This window comes from Vicia villosa, linkage group LG4 (genome assembly GCF_029867415.1).
Source record: "Vicia villosa cultivar HV-30 ecotype Madison, WI linkage group LG4, Vvil1.0, whole genome shotgun sequence".
NCBI classification, from domain to species: Eukaryota; Viridiplantae; Streptophyta; class Magnoliopsida; order Fabales; family Fabaceae; genus Vicia; species Vicia villosa.
Window position 1 is genome coordinate 194,696,199 of NC_081183.1, and position 19,792 is coordinate 194,715,990.

The window sequence follows — 19,792 nt, forward strand, 5'->3', positions numbered from 1 at the left end:
AATTAATTGTTTGTAAAGCGATATAATATGTTTGTTTTCAAACAAATATTTTTCAAAAAATATAGATTATCTAGTCTAAATTACTCCATCTCTTTTAATAAAATTTACTTTTTAAAATTAATTAAATAATCAATTTATTTAGATAATATATAAATTAAATATATTAGTTATTCAATAAATCTAAAATACAAACGTTTTTTATAAATGATTATCTATGCATATTTTTGCCAAATAGACATTTGAAGCCACATGTTCCATATTTTAAATAATGAACTCTCATATGCACATTGGAACATGATTCAAAATAAAAATTCTAAACTTGATAACATAAAAATATAAAATATTAATATCGATATATATATATATATATATATATATATATATATATATATATATATATGATATTATTTAAATTTTATTTGTCCATATGTTATTTAAAAATGTAAAAACATTTTAATCAAAATTTTTTAGGTCTTTTAATATTCTTTTAACTCATCTTTAATCAGTTTAAATGTATTTGAAATTTGTAAAACAATTTATATAAGGTTATTGAAGAAAAAAAAACAAATATTTTTTAAGAAAAATTTGTCTAAATTAATATTATTAAAAAAATTTAAAAATAAAGAAAAAGTATTTTTGGAATACTCAAATCGGCCCAATTAAAAACCACAAAATTGAATCGAACTAAAATTGCAAAACCGAAATCGAAACTAAAAAACTATTTGAGGGAAAATTTATGACCTTTAACACAAGATCCGTTAATAAAAATAAGTTCGAAAACCTCTTGAGAATAATGTTAATTGTTTCAAACTTATTTTTCAAAATTTTAAAATTGACCCACAAGATTTCCAGTTACCTCTTTCAAACATATTCTAAATCTTCACTAATTCACTTTTTTTAATAGTGTAAAATCATTATCTATGGATAGTTTTGATAATCGGGTAATTGGAAAGTTTAGATCATGTTCCATGCTTTTAGGTGTCACTAATCGCAGTTGAAGAATATTTTAGACCTTTAAGGCACAAGGTCCACTAGTAAAAGTAAGTCCATAAACCTCTTGAGAGACTGGAATAACCAATATTGATGAGTTACTAAAACACAAGCAACTCAATCGGATAATTACGAGCACAAAATGACTGATGATGAGGCAAGAGAAAGACATTGATTTCTATTTGTTGAATTTTAAATAATGTTAATTGATGGTTCCTCATCATATGGTATTTTAAGGTATTTTTAATTATTTTTTTCAGTTTATGTGTGTTAACTAATAGTTAATTCAAAGTTATTTGATTAAATTCCAAGATTTCGTTCCTCAATTATTGTAAATCTCTCTCTAACCAAGCAAATCCTTTTAATTTTTCAGTCTTTGTTATTATTGTCTCTACAGACTACTTTTGTGTAGCAAAATAAAACTTAAGATGTTGAAATTAAATCAAGTGGTGCATGTGTAGAAGCATTGAGAAAGATATACAATTAACTAAATATCTACTAGAAGAATTTAAAAAGCCATGTGTCTAAAAGCTATGAGTTAAGCTTACATGTTAAGAAAAACTATTGCAGCACCGCCTCAAATTTTCTAGTTTAATAAGTCTCTTAACTACTAAGTCATTTAGTTTCTTAGCTCCTAAGTATATGTACTCCAAAATCTATATAAAGGCATGTAGGCAATGCTTCACAAATGTATTAGTTTTAGAAATAAAAGAGAATTAAAAACTATCTCTTCCTCTCATTCTCTCTGTACTTGAATTTTATTACATGTTCCATTAGATAATAAATTGGTATCAGAGCCTGGTTAGGTCCTGCTAGTGTGAGTGTCAAAAATATATTTTTGAGTGTGTGAGGAACAAAATAGTTCTCATTGTGTCAAAAAAAAAATTATTGAGAGTATTTTTGAGAGATATGGCAAATTATAATTTTGTCTGGTCCGGTCCAAAATTAACCGCAGAGTTGGATTTTAGTTACTGGGAACTGTTGATGACAACACATTTAAAAGCTCACAATGTTTGGAGCTTTGTAGATCCTGGTTTACAAGAAGGAGCTGATGAAGTTGCTCGTAGAAGGGACCAGTTGGCACTTTCACAAATTCATCAAGGAATTGATTACTCAATATTTGGCAAAATAGCAAATGCCAAAACTGCTAAAGAAGCATGGGACATATTGAAGCTGTCACATAAAGGAGTAGAGAAAGCTCAGAAGTCCAAATTACAATCGTTGCGTAGAGAATACGAAAGGTACGAAATGTCTAATTCAGAAACAGTAGAACAATATTTTTCTCGTGTTATAAATCTCGTCAACAAGATGCGAGTATATGGAGAAGATATTCCAGATAGCAAAGTGGTAGAAAAAATTCTACGTACGATGCCGATGAAGTTTGACCATGTGGTGACTACAATAATTGAGTCCCACAATACACATACTCTGTCTGTAGCAGAATTACAGGGAAGCATTGAAAGTCATGTGAACAGAATATTAGAAAAGACCGAAAAAGTGGTAAAAGAAGAAGCTCTAAAGAGTCAGGTGAATTTCAACAACACTTCTGAGTCAAGTCATATTGTAGAAGAAAGAGGTCAAAATACTTTCAACAGAGGAAGAGGAAATTATAGAGGCAGAGGCCGAGGAAATTATGGAGGAAGAGGACGTGGCAACTTTAACCAATGGAGAGAAAATAATTTCAATCCATCCAATCAAGGAAGAGGTGGAAATAATTTTGGATACAACAATCGTGGTCGAGGAAACAATTTCGGATTCAACAATCGTGGTCAAGGAAGAGGTAACTACAACCAAGAAAGGACTAATTATATTTGTTATCACTGTGGAAAGTTTGGACACAAAGCAACTGATTGCAGATACAAACATCAGGCAAATGTAGCAGAAAGTTTGTATCAAAATTCAGGTGAGTACTTTGAAAATCCACAAAATTTATTTTTGGCCAGTAATACATTTTCTGAAGAAGAGGATATTTGGTATCTGGATACTGGCTGTAGTAATCATATGTGTGGGAAAAAAGAGTTATTTTCTTCTCTAAACGAAACGGTAAAATCTACCGTGAAGTTTGGAAACAATTCAAATATTCCAATTTTGGGGAAAGGCCGAATTGCTATCAGGTTGAAAGATGGAACTCAAAACTTTATTGGTGATGTTTTCTATGCTCCTGGTCTTCATCACAATCTCCTGAGTATGGGACAACTGTCGGAGAAAGGTTACAACATGCAGATTCACAATGGTTTTTGCACGTTGATCGATAGAAATGGCAGATTAATCACAAAGGTAAGAATGACACCAAACCGCTTATTTCCTTTGAAAATTCAACATGAAAAATTTCCTTGCTTGAGTTCTATCATTCCAAATGATGATTGGTTATGGCACATGAGATTTGGTCACTTTCATTTTTCTGGCTTGAATTACCTGTCGAGAAAAGAATATGTTTCTGGATTGCCTGTTGTGAATATTCCAAATGGAGTATGTGAGACTTGTCAGATTGGCAAGAAACATAGAGATTCATTTCCAACTGGAATGTCTCGGCGAGCAAAGAAGCTGCTAGAGATAATTCATTCAGATTTGTGTTCAGTGGAAATACCAACACCTGGTGGTTGTAAGTACTTTATTACTTTTATTGATGATTTTAGTAGAAAGACTTGGGTGCATTTCTTGAAACAAAAATCAGAAGCATGTGATGCTTTCAAGACATTCAAAGCATTTGTAGAAAAACAAAGTGGTTGTAAAATCAAAGCATTGAGAACAGATAGAGGCCAAGAATACCTCGCTGGTACAAGTTTCTTTGAGCAACATGGAATTGAGCATCAATTAACAACAAGGTACACACCTCAACAGAATGGAGTTGCTGAAAGAAAGAATAGAACGATCATGGATATGGTGAGATGTATGTTGAAGGCTAAACAAATGCCTAAGGAATTTTGGGCAGAAGCTGTTGCTACTGCAGTGTATATTTTAAACAGGTGTCCAACAAAAAGTGTTCAACAAAAGACTCCCGAAGAAGCTTGGAGTGGAAGAAGACCTTCAATCCGACACCTTAGAGTTTTTGGATGTATTGCATATGCTCATGTACCAGATCAATTAAGAAAGAAGTTAGATGACAAAGAAGAAAGATGTATCTTTGTTGGTTATAGTTCAAACTCAAAGGCCTATAAGCTTTACAATCCAGAGACAAAGAAGGTGATTATTAGTCGAGATGTGACTTTTGATGAAGGAGGAATGTGGGATTGGTTCTCAAAGTCACAAAAAGATCCAATAGTGACCTCAAATGAATACGAAGAGATGAATGAATATAATCTGACACCTGATGAGCCAGAGACATCCAATAGACAACAAACAACGCCCGATGAGCCAGAAACCTCCAATAGACAACAAAGGCCGCGTAGATTACCAGCCAGACTGCAAGATTGTGTTTTGGGCAATGATAATGACCCATCTGATGAGGAGATTATCAAATTTGCTTTATTTGCAGATTGTGAGCCATTTACTTTTGAAGAAGCAGTTGATGATGAAAATTGGAGAAAAGCCATGAATGAAGAAATCAATTCAATAGAGAAGAATCAAACATGGGAGCTGATAGAGTTACCAGCAGACAAGAAAGCTATAGGAGTGAAGTGGGTGTACAAGACAAAGTACAAACCCAGTGGTGAGATTGATCGCTATAAAGCAAGGTTGGTGGCAAAAGGATACAAGCAAAAACCAGGTATTGATTATTTTGAGGTATTTGCTCCTGTTGCAAGGTTAGATACAATTAGAATGCTTATTTCAATATCAGCTCAAAATAGTTGGAAAATACATCAAATGGATGTTAAGTCTGCATTTCTTAATGGAAATCTGGAAGAAGAAGTGTATGTTGAGCAGCCTGCAGGATATTTGGTCAAAGGAAAGGAGGATAAAGTCTATAGATTGAAGAAAGCATTATATGGTTTGAAGCAGGCGCCAAGAGCTTGGTATAACAAGATTGATTCTTATTTTGTGAAGAATGGTTTTCAAAGATGTCCTCACGAGCACACATTATATATCAAATACATTGATCCTGGAGATGTCCTTATTGTGTGCCTATATGTTGATGACTTGATTTTTACTGGAAATAATTCAGAGATGATTACAAAATTCAGGGAGGCTATGATTCAACATTTTGAAATGACAGATTTGGGCCTAATGTCCTATTTCCTTGGCATTGAGGTCGTCCAACAAGATGATGGAATTTTCATATCTCAAAAGAAGTATGCAAGTGATATTTTGAAGAAGTTCAAGATGGAGCATTCAAAGCCAGTTTACACACCCGTTGAAGAAAAATTGAAGCTGACAAAAGAAAATGATGGAAATAGGTAGACTCAACCCAATATAAAAGTATGATTGGAAGTCTGAGATATCTGACTGCAACAAGACCAGATATAGTATATGGAGTTGGATTGCTCAGCAGATTCATGGAAGAACCATGTGTTAGCCATTTACAAGGAGCAAAGAGGATTCTTCGTTATATCAAAGGTACTCTGACCGAAGGTATTTTTTATGCTAGTAATAGTGATGTGGAACTTGTTGGATACACAGATAGTGATTGGGCTGGAGATATAGAAACAAGGAAAAGCACGTCAGGGTACGCATTTCATTTGGGCACAGGTGCAATTTCATGGTCTTCAAAGAAACAACCAGTTGTTGCACTTTCTACTGCTGAAGCTGAATATATTGCAGCAACCAGTTGTGCTACTCAAACAATATGGATGAGAAGAATTTTGGAAGTAATATATCAGAAACAAAATAGTCCTACAAAGATATATTGCGACAATAAGTCGGCAATTGCACTGAGTAAGAATCCAGTTTTTCATGGACGTTCCAAGCATATTGATATTCGGTTTCACAAGATAAGAGAGTTGATAGCAGAGAAAGAAGTGGTGATCGAGTACTGTCCCACTGAAGAACAAATTGTAGATATATTTACAAAGCCTTTGAAGATTGAATCATTTTACAAGTTGAAGAAGATGCTTGGAATGTTAAATTTGAAAACTTGATTTAAGGGAGGCAATGTTGAAATTAAATCAAGTGGTGCATGTGTAGAAGCATTGAGAAAGGTATACAATTAACTAAATATCTACTAGAAGAATTTAGAAAGCCATGTGTCTAAAAGCTATGAGTTAAGCTTACATGTTAAGAAAAACTATTGCAGCACCGCCTCAAATTTTCTTGTTTAATAAGTCTCTTAACTACTAAGTCATTTAGTTTCTTAGCTCCTAAGTATATGTACTCCAAAATCTATATAAAGGCATGTAGGCAATGCTTCACAAATGTATTAGTTTTAGAAATAAAAGAGAATTAAAAACTATCTCTTCCTCTCATTCTCTCTGTACTTGAATTTTATTACATGTTCCATTAGATAACATAAGAGATATAGAGTTTTATTGCAAGTATCTGATAGGAGAAGGAAGTTTATAAGTTCAAGTTGGTTGTTAAACTCAATAGAAAAGGAAGCAGGGCCTCGTGGCAATAAATTCATGAATAGAATTCTTTCAAAGTTTCTCTCACGTTTTCAAAGAATTATTGACGATCCCCAACACTTGAGAATGCATAAAATTCAAACAGTATATAGAAATTGTTAGAAGAAGATTTAGTTTTGCATCTGACCTTTAGTTTTGATGATAACAATACAATGATTCTTATTGAACAAATTTGTACTCTAATGATTTTTGTCTAGTGTGTAGCTTTTGACTACAGGTTCTGACTCTGATAGAATGACGTGTGAAATCACAAGTTTTTGGATTCAACACACTCTAACTTTGAAGAGATAACAAAGTGCAGTTTATAAAGAAAAGTCAAGATTTCGAATGATCTTTGACAACGCTTCTGATAGAGTGCTCATCAAATAGCTCATGACTCTGACTTTGATAAAGGGCTTCTGAAGATTCTCAAGCTTTGACATTTTGACACAAGTTCTGAATACCAAGTTCTAAAGATTCTAAAGATAAGGTTCTAGAGAACAAGTTCTAAAGACTCTGAAGACAAGGTTCTGAAGACGTTTAGCGTTTGATCCTTCTAAACATGCTTCATCAACATATATTCTGAAGCCTATGAAGATTATAAGATAAGATCAAAAACGTTTTACGTGAGTGAATAGTACATGGTACAAATCAAATATTCCTTCCATTATGTGATTTGGCGGCTCAAGAACAGTACTATGGTACGATTTTATCTACCACACTCACTGACTGTTATGCAAAAATACGGCTAAGAAATGTGCAATTTCATCTTCACCCTTCAAAGGATATTTTCATGCTTATATAAAGAAGACATGGAAGAATGGAAAACAAGACTCTTTGAACAAAAAATTTTCAATACGCTAGAACTCTGTTTTATTAAAAAGTTGTAAAGCAAGGAACTTTTATTCATATTTTGCTCTTAAAACAATTGTGTTATTTGATTGTATCTCACTTTTGTGTAATCTGCTTATCAAGAAGCATCTTTCTAAACACACCTTTGTATTTAAACTTGTAAGTTGATATTGTTTCTTGAGAGACTAGGATATAGTCAGAAGTCTCAAGTAAGTTGATATTGTTCCTTGAGAGACTAGGGTATACTCAGAAGTCTCAAGAAGATATTGAAAATAGGTCTTTGTGGTTTTAATCAACTTTGGTTATAAAAGATTAAGTCCTTGTGAGAAGGAAAAATCAACTTGGTGGGTGGATTGGAGGTAGCTTAGTTAACAATGAAGTAGGATAAAAATATTGTGTCATTATTTTTATTCCATGTTCTTTGGTTGTTTGTCTTGGTTGAAGAAAAGGTTTTAACTCTTGAAACCCAATTCAAACTCCCTTTCTTGTGTTTCCTTTACCTTCAATTGGCATCAGAGCTTTGGTTCTTGTATTGATTGTTATCAAACACTTTACCGTGTCAGATAAAGATCCATAAATTCTATGAAACACAATGGTAGCAATCCTTATATTAGTTGCACATGTTGTTAGTGAGAGAGATCACTATAGTGCCAAACCTCCAATTTTTTATGGTGAAAAGTTTAACTACTGGAAAGATAGAATAAGAAGTTTCTTTCTTGGCCATGATATAAATTTATGGGCTATGGTCATTGATGGCTTTGTCTATCCCGTTGATGCAAGTAGTAACAAGATAGAAAGAAGAGTGATGAGTGACTAACAAAAGAAAGATTACAAGAATCATGCTTATATGAATTTCTTGAAAAGTATCAGAAGCTTCGTAACAAATATAAGGATTTGAAACAACTCCATGTATCTGAATCTGAAGCACACCGTAAGCTTAAGAAAGATTTTTCAAGTTTAAATGAAGAAAATTTTATTTTGATAAATGAGAATTCTGTCTTAAAAAGCAAGAGCTCAAAACTTGAGGAAGAAACTCTTAATGCTTCTTTGGATTTTGATAATGTCATAAAGAAGTATGACAAATATTTTCAAAAATTTCTTGCTAGAGGAATAGGTAGAAGCATAATGGCTTCAATGATCTATGGAGTTAGCATAAATGGAATAAGAGGAATTGCTTATGATTCTGATGATGAATCTACTTCAGAAAAAGATGATAAACCAAAAACTCTTTATGCTCAATTTGTCCCTAAGGGTTCACCAAATGGAATTGTTCCTAAAGAAAAACTTATTGTAAAACCTAAGGCAAAATCTAAAGCACATTGTCGTTTCAATTATTCATATAGATATGATTATCCTGCACCTAAACCCAAGTTCGTTATGAACTCTAGGAGTACAAACAAGAAAGGACCCAAAAGAATGTGGGTACCTAAGGAAAATATAATCTATGTTGTAGACATCCTTAACAGCTCAGTTAAAACACCAATCATGGTACCTGGACTCTGGTTGCTCACGACATATGACGGGAAGAAGGCATATGTTCCAAAGCCTAGAACTTAAGCTTGGCAGCTTCGTAGGTTTTGGAGATGATTAGAAAGGGAAGATCGTTGGTTTCGAAACAATTGGTAATGATTCTTTCCCTTCTATTACTAATGTTTTACTTGTTGATGGATTACAACATAATCTATTGTCCATAAGTATTTTAAGTGGCAATGGTTATGATATATTTTTTAATCAAGAGTCCTACAAAGTTGTTAGTCAGAAAGATGACTCCATTCTTTTCAATGGAAAGAGGAAGAACAACATTTTCAAGATCAGACTTTCTGATTTGAAAGAAAAAATGTTAAATATCTTATGTCTATAAATAAAAAGCAATGGATTTGGCATTGACGATTGGGTCACGTTAGCATGAGAATAATTTTTACGCTAAAGAAGCTTAACTTAGTCAAAGGGCTTCCAAGTTTGAAGTTCTTTTCAGATACTCTTTGTGAAGCATGTCAGAAACACAAATTTTCAAAAACTTATTTCAAAGAAAAGAATGTTGTTTCTACCTCCAGACCTTTAGAGCTCTTGCACATTGACCTCTTTGGACCAATGAAAACTGCTTCTATTAGTGGCAAAAAGTATGGTTTAGTCATTGTTGATGACTACAACAGATGAACATGGGTTAAGTTTCTTAGATACAAGGATGAGTCACATTCTGTGTTCTCTACCTTATGCTCACATGTGCAAAACGAGAAGGATGCCAAGATTGTTAAAGTGAGAAGTGATCTTGGTGGAGAGTTTGAAAATAAGCATTTTGAAAAACTCTTTGATGAGAGTGACATTTCCCATGATTTCTCTTGCCCTATAACTCCACAGCAAAATGTAGTTATAGAGAGGAAGAATAGAACTCTACAGGAGATGGCCAGAACCATGATCAATGAGACTAACATGGCTAAGAACATCTAGGCTGAGGCAGTAAACACAACGTGCTATATTTTGAACAGGATCTCTATAGACCTATTTTGGGTAAGACTCCTTGTGAATTGTGGAAGAACAGAAAACCCAACATAGGTCTATAGAGATTGTTTCATCAACATCTTATTTTTCTTTTATGTCGGTGCATTGTTTCTTTGTTTTATTTGTTATTTTATTTTATTTTTGGTTAGGTTAGACTGTTTCCCTTGATTGCTTGAACTTTTTTTATTATTAATTATTGCAATAGTGATTTGGTGCGATACCGCTTGTACCCAGCTACTTCACTTATCTGAACCTTTAGACTTGCCACTAATATATATATATATATATATATATATATATATATATATATATATATATATATATATATATATATATATATATATATATATATATATATATATATATATATATATATAAAATATGAAAATGACATTTTACGTGAGAACATAAGAATGAATCTAAACCAATAAAATTTAAAATAAATTATGGAGATTATGTTTTTTTTTTCTCTCCTTCATTATAAGGATGATATAAATCACTTATTTTAAAAAAAAAAAAACTCAATCCTTAATAAATAATTATAACTCGCTAACAAAAAAAATTAACTACTATATATTCGTTGAATTCTTTACCACTGGAACAAAACATACATATGGTTATGGGAAATGTATTCCATGACTTTACTATTTGATAACTATGTGATTTTGGACAATTTAATAGAGTAATGAAAAATTATACTCCCTCATTTTTTTTTATCATTTTAGCATAAAGCTCTTTAATCAAGATAGTAGATTGTTAGAGTTATTTTTTCTATTTTACCCTTATTTATTTTTTTCTTTCTAAATAAATTCAATCATACAATTTTTTTTTTCAATAACTAATTGAAAAATGTGAGGTGGTGTTATTGAGAAAATAAGGGTATAATTGACAAATTATAACATTAAATTATAAACGACACTTAAATAGGAAAAAAATTAATTTAAACGACACTTAAATAGAAAAAAAAATTAAAAAATGAAAAAAATATTATATTATTTTTAGAGTGAATGATTGTTGGAGAGAGAGAGATAGAGGCCAAAATTACAGAGTCACAGTGTCCCAAAGTTACTGATTCCCTTCCCATGGTTATGAAGTCGTTGTCTACGCTCTAGTAATTTGGAAACAAATTTTACCAGCCCCACTCATTTATTCATGTATTAACGATTTAGAATAAGTTAAAAAGTGGAAAACGGTAATAAATAAATACAATACAAAGCAGGACCAGCAGGACCTTTTCCATTTTCCCCACTCACCTCACCTATCCTTCACATGTAAACTACAGTATCAACTCTTGAAGTTGTACTAGAATATACGTGGACCACACACATAAATAAGCAAACATACCAAAAAGAAGAGGGCTACATATCATGAAAACAACCATGTATTGTTGTTGTTTTGTGCCTTGTTTCAATGTTGCTTGACTAGAGAAATGATCAAATTGATAAATGTGACCCTTGTCTTGGACATATGGTCACCCCAATCAACTAATAATTCATATGCTTCATGAGAGTTCACCATGAATAACCCTTCTCTTTCAATCTCCATTTTCAAATTCTTCATAACAACATGCATAGTAAGGAGCTTGAAAGAATCCACTTTTTCTTCTTTAACTATACCTTACGTACCCAAAAAAAAAAAAAATAGGACTAAGTTTTTAGAGTTTAAAAAGTATATACTAATACTATAGAATATATTTAATCTGTATGTATAATAGTTATAGCCCCCAAAACCGCAAGAATAAATTCGAAAGTCTTTAAAAAATTCTAGACTTGAACACAAAATTTAAAAACCGTTTATTATCCAGATTTTAAAGCCCAACCCATTAAAAATCTGAAGTTTATCCGGACTAATCCGACCGAAATGCGGGTTCCGCTTAATTTATTTATTAAAAAAACTCTAACATATCCATATATTAGTATCCATATTTTTTAAACATGAATACAATATTTAATACATATGCTCTCCGATTTTGAAAAAAAATGGAGAACAAACAAGCATATGATGATGGTATGTTTCACGTGAGGAAAAATATTCAGCCATACTTTTCAAGCATCAACTAATTGCATGTGTTGAGAAAATATTCGGGCCTTTGCGTGATAAATTTATCTCAAATTTTATTTTTAATTTATATTAAAAAATGACATATTTTAGTCCCGTAAAATTATTATCCACGTAGATTTAGTACTTACTGTTAAACCGATGTGTATTTTTGAAGATTTATTTTACAGACATATTTAAAACGTTATAAAAAGCTCATCGAAAAAAAAATAACTCAAAATTTGATTTTTAAGTCGAGATTTGCATTACTTTTATCATTATAAAAAATTCTATAATTTGGTAAAGAAATATTTTATAATATTATAAACACGTATAAAAAAGATTATTCAAAATTTTAAAATTTTAAAGGTAATTAAACAGTTTTCAAAATTTTAAAAAATAGCATGGACTAAAACTGCATGCATAAAAATTTTATAGGGACTAAAATGTGTCATTTTTTTATATGGACTAAAAATAAAATTTGAGATATTTATAGAGACCAAAATCATACTTAACTCATTTAAAAAATAGTTTTCTTCATGTATTTGGGAGGTAATATTGTATACTCTTAGTTGATACTTCGGAGAAGTTATTTGTTGCTAGTTTAAGCTCAAATTTTGGTGATTCACTTCTATTAGGTCTTGCACAATCTCCATGAAGTATGAACAATATCCAGAAAGCATGCAGAGAAAAATGAAGAGGAAGAAGATGAAAAGAGTTTTCATTCTCCAAATTCTGTTACACTCTCTATAATCATTATCTACAAAAGGCTTTGCTAGCTATTATGTATACAATGTCTAAAGTCCATTTTCCTTATTTACATTCTACACCTCTAATGTTCATAATTTACTTTCTACACCTCTAATACTCCCCCTCAAGTGAGAAGATAGATATCAGGCAATCCTCACTTAGATGTAAGGAACTCATATAAAGGCTTCGACAGTGCTTTGGTGAGAGGATCAGCAAGCTGCTGCTGTGACGTAATATGTACCAGCTTCAAAAACTGTGTTTGAACATGCTGACGAATACAATGGAAGTCAATGTCCACGTGTTTGGAGCGTTCATGGCTGAGGGGATTCGAAGCCAGTTGAATTGCTGACTGACAATCACAGAAAACCATAACAAATTGCAATGGAATTTCAAACGTTCTCAATAATTGTTTAATCCATAACAGTTCCGATGTTAGAGACGTTAATGCATGATATCCGGCTTCTGCAAATGAGCGGGCCATAATAGGTTGTTTTTTATTTCCAATCTATCAAGGCATCTCCCAAAAAATATAAAACCCAATTGTGGACTTTCTCGTGACTCTACAACTACCCCAATCAACATCTGCAAAGGCTGTGAGTCGAAAGGAAGAGTTTGCAGGAAAAAACAACCCTTTTCCTAGAGTAGCTTTAAGGTATTGTAGGACATGGTGCACGACATTCAAATGAGGAGTACGAGGGTGCTGCATAAATTGGCTCAGTCTATTTACAACATATGTGATGTATGGACGCGAGATTGTCAAGTACATAAGCTTTCCAATCAATCTCCTGTAGCCAGAAATATTATCTAGAGGCTCACCATCAGTATCATTGAAGGATACTGAGGAGTCCAAGGGAACAACAACAGGTTTGGAGGCTATGTAACATGTATCCTGAAGAAGATGCAGAGTGTATTTTCTCTAACAAAGATGAATGTCTTTCTTGGATTGAGAAATCTCTAAACCAAGAAAGTAATGTAGATCTCCAAGAACTTTCAACTTGAAATGCTGCTTTAAGAGATCTTCAACTTGCCTCAGTTTTTTAGGGTCAGAGCCTGCAACAACTATGTCATCGATATAGACTAATAAAATAACCAAGGAAGAATCATTACCACTTCAGAATAGTGAATGATCTGCTGGAGATTGTTCAAACCCTATTGAAGTGAGAGTGGAGCTGAACTTTTGGTACCACTGTCTGGATGCTTGTCTCAATCCGTACAATGACTCGTTGAGCTTTCATACCAAGTTCTCCCCCTTGAACGGATAGCCCTTAGGGAGCTGCATATATACCTCTTAAGTTAAATCCCCATTAAGGAACGCATTATTAAGGTCTAGCTGCACAAAGCTACATCGTTTCTAAGCAGCAATTGAGAATAAAATTCTCACAGTTGTGAGTTTTTCTACAAGGCAGAAAGTGTCTAGAAAATCAACCCCAGCTTGTTGGGTGAACTCCTGAGCTACAAGGCCTACTTTATATCGGTCTAGAGAACCAACAGCTCGATATTTTACTTTGTATATCCAGTGACATCCAACAGATTTTTTACCTTGAGGTAGTGGTTGAACAAAACAAGTGTTATTTGTTTCCAAAGCATCGATTTCTTCTGCCATGGTTTGTCTCCATTCAGGGCTAGTGACTGCTTGATGATAATATGAAGGTTCATAGATGGTAGATATTTGGCATATGAAATGTTTGTAGGAAGAGTGAAGTGAGTCATAAGACAAGTGATTTTGAATAGGATACTGAACATTGCATTGAAAATCTTGAAGATAAGAAGGTGGTCTATGTAATCTAGAAGATCTTCTATGTGGCTCACTTTGTTCAACAGGTAATGTAAGGTGGCCAGTACAAGGTACAGTGGGTGAAATTGGAACAGACACAGGGCTGTAAGGATGTGACTCATAAGGTTCAGTATTATCCATAGGGTTAGGCGCTGCAGGACATATAGGTTTAACAAGAGAGATTTTTGGTAAAACTGTGTCAGAAAACAAACTTGGTAAAAGGCTGGTATCTGTGATGGAATGAAAAGGGAATATAGACTCTTGAAATGTTACATCTCTAGTAATCATGATTTTTTTAGTTTCTAAAACCAAGAGTTTATAGCCTTTAACTCCTGGTGGATAGCCAAGCAAGACACAAGGTGTAGTATTTGGGGTAAATTTGTTTCTATAGGTAGGGATGGTTGCAACAAAGCACAAACAGCCAAATAATCTTAGAAAAGCATAGGCATGTACCTTATTATGTAGCAACTCATAAGGTGACTTGTTGTCCAACCCATAAGAAGGTGTTCTATTGATCAAGAATGCAGTTGTGTTAACACAATTGCCCCAAAAATGAATAGGAACCTTGGAATGGAACAATAAAACTCTTGCCACGTTTAAGAGATGTTGATCCTTCCTTTCAACCACATAATTCTATTGAGGCCTGTGAGGACATGAAAAGTGATGTATTGCCCCTTCAGTTTGCAAGAAATCAGTCAACTGTAATTCTTTTGCATTATCACTGCGAGTTTCCTTTATAGAAGTGTTAAACTGAGTTTTGATAAACTTAAAAAATAGCTTAAATAACATAGTTTCCTTAGACTTATGTTTCATTAAGTGTATCCATTCGTATCTTGTGTTGTCATCAACATTGGTCAGAAAATAGTTATGACCATCATAGATGGATTTACTAAAAGGACCCCACACATCACAATGAATTAAATCAAAGGGTAAGGCACTATGATTGTTATTAGAAGTAAAGGGTAAATGATGAAATTTAGGAAGGGGGCAAATCTTACAAAAATCATGATGTGAAGCATTTAGAGGAACTAAATCAGGAACGTTATTGTGAATCATTTGTAACACTTGATCAGATAAGTGGCCTAATCTAGCATGCCAAGTGGAAACAAAAACATTACTAACAGAATTACATGATGGTATAGTTGACATACTCTTATTAGAACAGAAATCAAGAGCAACAGAGGTACATTCCGATTCAATTTTGAGGAAGTAAAGTCCATGAGTATATTCACTCGTGCCAATCACTTTCTCCTTCAGATTGTCCTGAATCAAAAATTGAGAATTAGAGAAAACATCATATAATGAGGATTGATTTAACAACTAACCAACAGATAAAAGATTGATTTGGAACTTAGGAATGTACAACACATTTTTCAACATTAAATGAGAGTTCAACACAACTGTGCCTATTGCAGAAACTGGAACTTTTGTGTTATTTGGAAAAGTCACAATTTTTTTTGGATAGAAATTTATATGAACTAAACAAGTGTAAAGAGTGCACAATATGTGATGTGGCTCCCGAATCAACAATCCAAGTGTGTGAGAGGATATTCATTGTGATGTGATGAAGTTAAAATCATACCAACTGAATCACCTGATGCATATCCAAAGGAAGATTAGCGAGCCATCTGGCCTTGGGTGTAAGCAATGAGTTGTTCATATTGTTTTGTGTTTAATGGCATGCCATCTTCAATATTGTCTGGGTTAACTGCATTTGCTGCAGAATTGGAAGTAGCAGTCGATTTGGCCTTTTTGTATCCAGGTGAATAACCATGAAGCTTGAAGCACTTGTCTTTGATATGACCAACTACACCACAATGAGAACACATAGTTCTATCTTTCTTTCCATTCTTAGACTTGGAACCATTAGAATCATGGATAGCATAAGCTAGGGTTTCAGTATTATTAGTAGGGATAGCATTGACCATCCTCTGTTTCTCTTCTTGAATCACAAGAGAGAACACACGACTAACTGAAGGCAAAGGATCCATGAGAAGGATCTGGCTTCGAATAGGGTTGAAGATTTCATTCAATACTAGCAAGAAGGTAAGAACATACTCACGGTTGATGTGGTCAATCAAAGGGGATACACCGCCGCACACGCATTGATGAATTGGGCGAAATTCAGCTAGATCTTCCCAGAGTCCTTTGATTTTGGAGTAGTATGCACCAACAAAGAGAGTTCATTGAGTACAAGTGATGAAATCTTTACGTAGTTGAAACAACCGAGGGTCGTTATTCTGAAGAAAACTTTCTTGAAGATCATTCCATATCGCTTCCGCGATAGATCGTAAATGATGCTGGCAGTGAGTTCTTTTTAAACAAAATTCAAAAGCCAATATGCAACAACATTATCATTGCGCTGCCATAGATGAAACTGAGGATCACCATCATGAGGTTGCAGAATCAAACGATCGATCAACAAATCTGATCTTACTCTTTGCACGAAGAGCTATAAGCATGGCGCGGCGCCACGACGGGTAATTCTCTTCCGTCAAGAGGTGTGAAACCAAAATCAGACCAGGATGATTGTAATGATGAATGAAAAAAGGATTCTGCTGTTGATCTTCCATGATGAAGTGAATGAAAAACGATGGAGATTGCGAAGCAAGAATGAAATGCGGAAATGGAAATCAAATCTTGAGGATTAAAGGTTTGAAGAAAAATGCTACTGATATCATATTGGGTCTTGCACAATCTCCATGAAGTATGAACAATAACTAGAAAGGCAGAGAAAAATGAAGACGAAGAAGATGAAAAGAGTTTTCATTCTCCAAATTCTGTTACACTCTCTATGATCGTTATCTACAAAAGGTTTTGCTAACTATTATTTATACAATGTCTAAAGCCCATTTCCTTATTTACATTCTACACCTCTAATGTTCATGATTTACTTTCTACACCTCTAATAACTTCTTAGTTCCATTGAAATTACGTGATTATAATGCATAAAGGAAAATTATTCTATTCCGAGAGGGATTAATTAAGGAAGACTTAATCTACTATTTTCAAAGGGGGACATAGTAGTTTGAATTGATTTGATTTTAGTTGAATGTATTAAATATCAGTATAACACTTGCTCTTAATAAAATAATATTTTCAAGGATATGTTTGGGAGTTTGAAGGGGAGGGAAAGGGAGGGTTTCGAAATTTGATTTTTTTTAAAAAAATATATAGAAATTTTTAACATTTTTTGATAAAAATTTTTGTTTAGAATGATAAAATAATGTTTATCATTAATGTATTTTTCTTTTTGAAATACTACAACAACAAAAATTATATTTAAACATTTTGTCTAAGCCCTCCAAAATCCTCATTAAATACAAATTTTGAGTTTCTCAAAATTAGAGGATTTTTGGTGTTATGAAGAAAACCAAACCCTCCAAACTAAAATGATCTTTCTATTCTTTTTCTCCAATCCTTCCTATTTTTCAAAGTCCTCCCCTCCCTTCTCCTCCAAAACCCTCCTTTAATACAAATTTTGAGTTTTCCCAAATTAGAGGATTTTTGGCGTTATGAAAAAAAACCAAACCCTTCAAACTAAAATATTTCTATTCGTTTTTCTCAATCCTTCCTATTTTTCAAAACTCTCCCCTTCTTTTCCCTCCAAACTCTCAAACATAGCTCAAAGAAACATTGTTATGTGTTCTTATATGTTGCATGAGCTGAACTTTAAATTTATGCATATAGTTAAATTGTATCTTTTTTAGTTTATGATATATTAATTTTTAAATTTTTTTATAAATATATAAATATTAATATAATTTAGGTCAGTCTGAATAACCGTAACCTGTAAAAAACCGGGCTTTGAACAACTAAATTGTAGTCCATTTAAATTTCGGTTTTTGGCCCGACCCGCTAAAAGCCCACACCCGCCATGAGTTGGCCCGAAGAGGGCCGCCATTTCGTCAGCTATAAGTCCATCAATCATACACTATTATTATAAAGGAAATATATATTTACTCTGATTATTTTGAATTGTTTCTTTAAGTATTGGCAAAATATTTTTTTTCCGTATATTAATCTTTAGATTTATTTTGATCCCTTAATTTCAAAAAGTTTCATATTTGTTCCTTAACTCTTTAAAAGGTGTCATTTTAATCCTTTTAGTCATATTAGCGACGAAAAAACTCAAAAATCGATCGCTAAATCAGTTGTTAATATGACAAAAAGGACAAAAATAGCACATTTTGAATAGTTAAGGAACCAATATGATACTTTTTGAAGTTAAGGGATCAAAATGAACCCCAAAGTTAACATACGAGACCAAAAAGAGTATTTTACCTTAAATATTTCTAAGTTTGTAGTGATTGCTATCTCTAAAACATGCAAACTCATTGTCTTTTAGAATTTCAATCGAGCATAATTCAATTTTACAAGAATCATTCATGGATTCTTGTAATATTTATTTAATATGTATTTATTATTAGTTTGTCTTGAGTAATTAAAACCCCCATTGTTGGAGATGAATAGAAATTAATGTATATCTTGATTTTTTATATTTTATGTTTGATTATTTTAAAAAAATTGTTATTTTCTTTTATCCATTCTCAACACTTAAAGTTGCTTCACCAACGTCAGAATTATTCTTAACACCAAATAATCACTTCATCAAATGCGACCCCCTATAAATATTTGAAAATATAACTACAAATGACAAAAATTTAATAGCATAAAGAACTTGAATAATAGCTAAGACTAATTATGCTCTAATATTGCTAGGATTCATAACTTTCACACAATATTGTTTGAAGTACTTTATACATGCCGTCTAATCCAAATGTTTGCTAATTGAAAAAAACATTTTCAAGAACTTCTTTCCTAACTCATCTCAAATACAAAATACAAATAGGATAATATTATTCTTACACTATATGTGACAACCACACCGTATGTTTATACGGTTTTGTATCTTTAAAATATTTTAATAATCATTTTTTCTTTTTCCTAACACATGCAAACAAATACCCATGTTGTATTTTGTACAGTGTAAAGATTTAGTGTATGATTTTGGTGTCAAAATAGCACCCCTCATACAAATAATGTCACTTGCCAAAACACTCAACTAAGTTTCAACACAGTAGATGTCATTCACCCTTAGGACTAACCTTTTACCAGTGTAGTCTGCTTTGCAACACAGGACTCTAAATTTTGGGGATCTAATATTTTTTATTAAACAGAAAAAAAAATAAACATAAAAAAAAAAAAAAAAATCTTGGCTGCCATTCAAAAACGAAACGAAATGACGCACTCTTCTCCCTTATTCTTTAATTCGCCATGCTATGATTGTATTTATAGTTTTAATAATACTATAAGTATTTTGGTGTTTCATTTGATTAATATATAACTCTATTTTTAAAGTGTAATTTTTAATTATTAAAATTGTAATTTTTTTTAAAATGAAGTATATTTT

At 32.6% G+C, this 19,792-nt stretch overlaps 1 protein-coding gene across 1 annotated transcript; it reads right to left on the bottom strand.

Annotated features, from left to right (window-relative positions):
- Nucleotides 1-15,012: 15,012 nt before the first annotated feature.
- On the bottom strand, nt 15,013-16,370 carry LOC131598630 (uncharacterized). Its single transcript, XM_058871212.1, has 2 exons — nt 16,005-16,370; nt 15,013-15,642 (listed from the first exon to the last, which is right to left on the bottom strand). The coding sequence occupies exons 1-2, from the start codon at nt 16,368-16,370 to the stop codon at nt 15,013-15,015; spliced, it is 996 nt and encodes a 331-aa protein (XP_058727195.1).
- Nucleotides 16,371-19,792: the final 3,422 nt, after the last annotated feature.

What these genes read in the sequence shown, in the direction of transcription:
- LOC131598630 (XM_058871212.1), bottom strand. Translation starts at nt 16,370, where the DNA reads ATGGATCCTTTGCCTTCAGTTAGTCGTGTGTTCTCTCTTGTGATTCAA. An exon ending in CTTACACCCAAGGCCAGATG is followed by an intron (nt 15,643 to 16,004) that starts GCTCGCTAATCT and finishes TTTTTGATTCAG; the next exon opens with GACAATCTGAAGGAGAAAGT.